General features: G+C 34.4%; 1 protein-coding gene across 2 annotated transcripts; it reads left to right on the top strand.

Annotated features, from left to right (window-relative positions):
• Positions 749-4,359, top strand: LOC107619667 (F-box/FBD/LRR-repeat protein At4g26340-like). Of its 2 annotated transcripts, XM_016321961.2 has the most exons (5): positions 749-1,003; positions 1,188-2,161; positions 2,288-2,353; positions 3,602-3,685; positions 3,774-4,359. In XM_016321961.2, exons 2-5 carry the CDS (start codon positions 1,199-1,201, stop codon positions 4,056-4,058), a joined length of 1,398 nt encoding a protein of 465 aa, XP_016177447.1. In that variant the 5' UTR covers positions 749-1,003; positions 1,188-1,198; the 3' UTR covers positions 4,059-4,359. The 2 variants fall into 2 exon arrangements, with proteins under 2 accessions (XP_016177447.1, XP_016177448.1); XM_016321962.2 differs by lacking the exons at positions 3,602-3,685; positions 3,774-4,359 and adding an exon at positions 2,526-2,961 and having other exon boundaries at positions 756-1,003; positions 2,288-2,437.

Raw genomic sequence — 5,469 nt, 5'->3', positions numbered from 1 at the left:
AAATTTTTTTTAGTTATTTTTAAAGTATTATTTATTTTTAAGTGTAACTAAAATTAATAATTTAATATAAAATTAATAATTTAATATAAAATATTATTCATTTACATAAGATTTTTACGGTGTTGTATATATAGAATTTTCTTTCTCGTAAACCGTGGTAAGTTACCAAAGTTTATGTTCATTATGTACTCTTTATAAACCGTACCTATCACGGTTGATGTGTATTTTACTAAAACCTAGTAGATTACTGCATTATATAAAACAGTAACAGAACATGAAGGTAAACGATTCTCAATTGTTGTGTTTGTGTAAACATTTTTTTCATCCATTTCATTTAGATAATTTACCCTACAAATTCTATATCATATATCATTTACTTCATTTAAATATATATTTTTAAATTTTTAATAATAATAATTCTAAAATATAAAAATTTAAGACCATTAATATTTTTACATTTTTATTTTTTTAGTATTGTAATTTTTTTCATAAAAATAGAAGAAGAAGTTGTTAAGCGGCCGAAGAAAAAGGAGAGAGAAAGGTGCTACTAGAGTACTAGGTGGGTTCAAAGTGAAAGTAAACTCGGAGGAAAAGAATAGGTACACAAAGAGGCACATTGGTATAAGTGGCACCGCTGTGAAGAGAAAAGCATGCACGACACGTGGTGAAAATTACACAACTGTATTTGTGCTCCTTCTCCTCAGTTTCTCACACAGACACACACAAGTACCAGTACAGGAAGAGGCATATTGGTATGAGTAGCACCGCTGTGAGGAGAAAAGCATGCACGACACGTGGTGAAAATCATACAACGGTCCAATTTGTGCTCCTTCTCCTCAGTCTCTCACACAGACACACACATACAAGTAGCCAGTCCCCTAACCACCTCCGCTACCGTCCTTCTCCACACCCAAGCAACCACCACGCCACCGCCCAAGATTTCACAATAAACGGTCTAACTCTAACAGACCCACTCACAACTCAGAAGTTATCATCAACTCTGGTATGTCTAAGCACTCATTTTTGTTTGACGATGATTGACTAGCATTCATTCATTTGAGAATGTACAGTTATTTAACTGAGTTGTGTTACTCTCATGCTATGCATGTAAAAGGTTTTTAATAAAAAACAAATCCAGCAGAATCAATTCATTCATTCGTTCGTTCGTTTTCATTTTGATTTTTCAGTAGTGTCTACAATGGGAAAACGGAAGCCAAAGAAATCAGGAAAGGAATCAACAAGAACAACAACAACCCAAAAAATAGACCTAATCAGTAACTTACCGGATTTCTTGCTTTTCCATATTCTCTCGTTCCTCCCAACAAGATGTGCCATGGCCACCAGCGTCCTGGCTCGCCGGTGGCGCCACCTCTGGAAGGATCTTCTAGTCTTGGATTTAGACAATAGCGAAGAGAGTCCTTATTATCTGTCCGGAGGGAGAGATCGATTTATTGCTTTCGTCGACTCTGTTTTCGCTCAGCGCACGGCTTCCCACGTCGAGAAGCTTCGCCTCACCTGTGAAATACCTATAGATAAAAGGAAAAGCTCCAAAACATGGTTTCGTAGTGTTGTTGGTCCCCACCTCAAAGAGCTGTATCTCGATTTATCTCTCCATCACAACAAAGGATATGGAAGAGTCAAATTGCCGGTAAAGGTATTAACCAGTACATCACTCGAGTCCCTTGTTTTGAGAGGTCGTATGTATTTGGCTGTTTACGAAGGATTTGGATGGGTTCGATTGCCATCTCTCAAGAACCTAGAGTTGGATCTAGACTGTGTGGACCCGAACTATGTTATATGCAGTTGCCGGGCTCTTGAAAATCTCAAGCTCACTTTACGTGAAGCATTCCCAACTAAGTCATGGGAAACTGCTGAACTCCACATGCCTCGTACGTTGAAGCGTTTAACCCTAATACAGGCTGACACTGAAGAAGATCTTAATGATATTCAGGAACTTGCGATAAACACCCCGTTACTCGAATACCTGAGTATCACATTATGGGCAAGATGCTTACAGGTTTCAATTAGCGATGATTATCCCAACATGGTGGAAGCTCATCTTGATATTGATCAAGACCAAGAGCAGGTTGGTTGGGTGCTTGAGCTTTTCAAGGCACTCCGCCAAACCAAACTGTTGGACTTGAAACTTTCCACTATGGAGGTAATATTCTTATCGAAATTACATTGTCCATTCAACGGCTTACTCCATGTCACTTATTCCAATTTTTGGTGAAGTTTAATTGTAGTTATGTGTTGTGTTTATTATATTCTTGTCTTCTACACACAGTGCTTGCTTCGTGCTTCCCCTTTTGAGTTGCCGGAATTTTCCCGTTTAGTTAATCTAGAGCTTGAAATTCCATATTTCGACTCTGGATTTATGATAGAATTGCTTCATAACTGCAATATGCTTCAAGTTCTCACTCTTCATAACCGGGAGGTATGATCTCTTTTCTAGTTTAGCTGTGTGTCTATTTCCATTCATTACTTGCTTTCATATTTTGAAAAGTTTTGTTTATTGTTGCCAGAAAGTTTCCACATTGGAACTTGAGGAACCTAATTATTGGAAACTGCCAATGAAGGATCCTGATTGTGTTATATCACATCTCAAGATTTTTGAATTTAAAGGATATCAAGACTCTGCAGATGAACATGCATTTGCTGCATATCTTTTAGAGAGAGGACCTATTTTGGAGACAATGAAAATCCATGCTGAACCTAGTCTTGGCCGAAAGTATAAAAAGCGCATCCACAAGGAATTATCTAGGGTACCAAGGAGCTCCAAAACATGCCAATTAAAAGTTACCTGAAGAGCCAACAGTTACATATGATACAATCTCTCACCGTCTCTATTCTCTCTTCTTGATTTGCCTTAGATTCATGCGTCAATGTCACTTGTGTTGTTCAAATATTTGTTGAAGCTTTGGTTACTTTTTACATGGATTAATTTGTCTGATCGGATTATTGTTGTTGTTTCACTCAATCCTCACACACTCTCACTCACTGTCCTGCAATGAATTTGCAGAACTCACACTCGAATTGTTGTATGTTCAGAGAAAAAGAGAGAAAGAGTTGAACACTAGAGAACTGAAGAAGCAAAAACTACAATTTGACACTATTCAATAAACTGTTAAATACAATAACAGAAAGAGAAAAAAACTAACCACTCACTCCACTACCTTAAGAATAGGACTCCACTTCCTTAAAAATAGAAACTATCTGAACAAAAAAGATTAACTTGCCTCTGAGGCCACTAATGACTTTGACCCTATTAACTGAATCATACACATAAGCATAAAACAGAAATAAATAAATATCAGGTCCTAATATATTATCTAACATTTCTCCTCCTTGGATTAGAGACCTGGACACATTCCAACTTCATGAATCAATTGACTAAATCGACTAACAGCAAGAGGCTTGGTGAAGACATCAGCTATCTGATTATCTGTCTTGCAATACTTCAGCTCCACCTCTTCCTCCTGTTGTGCTTTACGCAGATAATAAAATCTCAGCTTGAAGTGTTTAGTCTTGCCATGAAAGACTGGATTCTGAGCAATTGCAATTGCAGCTTGATTGTCCACATACAACACAGTTGATTGAAATTCCATATTTCGACTCTGGATTTATGATAGAATTGCTTCATAACTGCAATATGCTTCAAGTTCTCACTCTTCATAACCGGGAGGTATGATCTCTTTTCTAGTTTAGCTGTGTGTCTATTTCCATTCATTACTTGCTTTCATATTTTGAAAAGTTTTGTTTATTGTTGCCAGAAAGTTTCCACATTGGAACTTGAGGAACCTAATTATTGGAAACTGCCAATGAAGGATCCTGATTGTGTTATATCACATCTCAAGATTTTTGAATTTAAAGGATATCAAGACTCTGCAGATGAACATGCATTTGCTGCATATCTTTTAGAGAGAGGACCTATTTTGGAGACAATGAAAATCCATGCTGAACCTAGTCTTGGCCGAAAGTATAAAAAGCGCATCCACAAGGAATTATCTAGGGTACCAAGGAGCTCCAAAACATGCCAATTAAAAGTTATAACCTGAAGAGCCAACAGTTACATATGATACAATCTCTCACCATCTCTATTCTCTCTTCTTGATTTGCCTTAGATTCATGCGTCAATGTCACTTGTGTTGTTCAAATATTTGTTGAAGCTTTGGTTACTTTTTACATGGATTAATTTGTCTGATCGGATTATTTGAATGACTTTTCAAATCATTGCTGGGGTTTGGTTTGGTAGTTCTGGAATTTGCTTGTGCCTTCTCCCTCAATGTCGGTAGAATATCTTTGACTTCTTTGATGTCTGTTTCCCTAAACATATTAGAATATGCATAATTTTCACAATGTTTTTTACTCTTTTGGTGGTTGTTTCACAAAACATACAGGCTGTTTTTTATCAATATATCTATACCAATATATAATGGGATACGTAAGTTTGGTATTCAATTCTTTCTTCATATTTTACCACTGTTTTCTTTTTATTAAAAACTGGCTTTATCCCACAACAGAATTTAAAAACTAATTTTAATAAAAAAAACTGCTAGTAGTCTATTACGTACTTAATTCTTTTTATTTTATTTTTTCAAAAACTGGCTTTACCCCACAACAGATTTAAAACTGATTCACTTTCAACGCACGAGAGTTTCAACGCACCAGAGTTTAAAGCTGAAACACTTTCAATATGCGTACTCAATTTAAATACCGATTCACTTTCAAAAAATTTTCTGCCTTCAATCGTACTTTACCCAAAAGAGTTAAATATATGTTTTACTTTCAATCGTGCTCTTCCAATCGTTTTTCTTCTTTGCGTCTTGCTACCTATAATTGGAATTTAACGAATCAGCAATCACGTTATATCAACTAATATAATTCCTATTCCAAATCCATTGCCAAGTACAGGATTAACTACAATTAGACAAATAGTCAGAGCCACCCATCATCGTCGTCATCATTTTGTTTCAGGTAACATAAAACTTAATATGTATTATGATAATTTAATTTTTTTGGACTATAAATTTAATTTTTGCTTAATATTTATATTCTATTCTTTGAAAAATCTAGGATTGAAAGAGTATGATAATGGAATTGATCCAAATAACAGACGTCATAATAACATAATTGGTTGGTATTCTATAACAAAATTAATTAACTTAATATACACTATTTATATATTTCTGATGCTTATTATTTAACTTAAAAAAATTACATATAGCAGAGCACTTCTTAATAAAAAAAATACAAAAAATTATTAGAATTTGGTGTCCAATTTTTTATAGACTTCGTATATCCTTACATAATTTATTTCATAAAATAAATTTAATAGACAAAATAATAATTTTTTTTAATATTCCATCTTTATCATATAATATATAAATAATTAAAAAATTAAAATAAACAATGTATTCATAAAACTAATAATAACAAATAGAATAAAGAGAAAAAATATTAACATAT

Source organism: Arachis ipaensis, chromosome B09 (assembly GCF_000816755.2).
Source record: "Arachis ipaensis cultivar K30076 chromosome B09, Araip1.1, whole genome shotgun sequence".
In the NCBI taxonomy this organism is placed as follows: domain Eukaryota; kingdom Viridiplantae; phylum Streptophyta; class Magnoliopsida; order Fabales; family Fabaceae; genus Arachis; species Arachis ipaensis.
This window is presented reverse-complemented; position numbering and strand designations above follow the sequence as displayed.

What these genes read in the sequence shown, in the direction of transcription:
- LOC107619667 (XM_016321961.2), top strand. Translation starts at nt 1,199, where the DNA reads ATGGGAAAACGGAAGCCAAAGAAATCAGGAAAGGAATCAACAAGAACA. An exon ending in TGAAACTTTCCACTATGGAG is followed by an intron (nt 2,162 to 2,287) that starts GTAATATTCTTA and finishes TTCTACACACAG; the next exon opens with TGCTTGCTTCGTGCTTCCCC. An exon ending in TAGTTAATCTAGAGCTTGAA is followed by an intron (nt 2,354 to 3,601) that starts ATTCCATATTTC and finishes CAGTTGATTGAA; the next exon opens with ATTCCATATTTCGACTCTGG.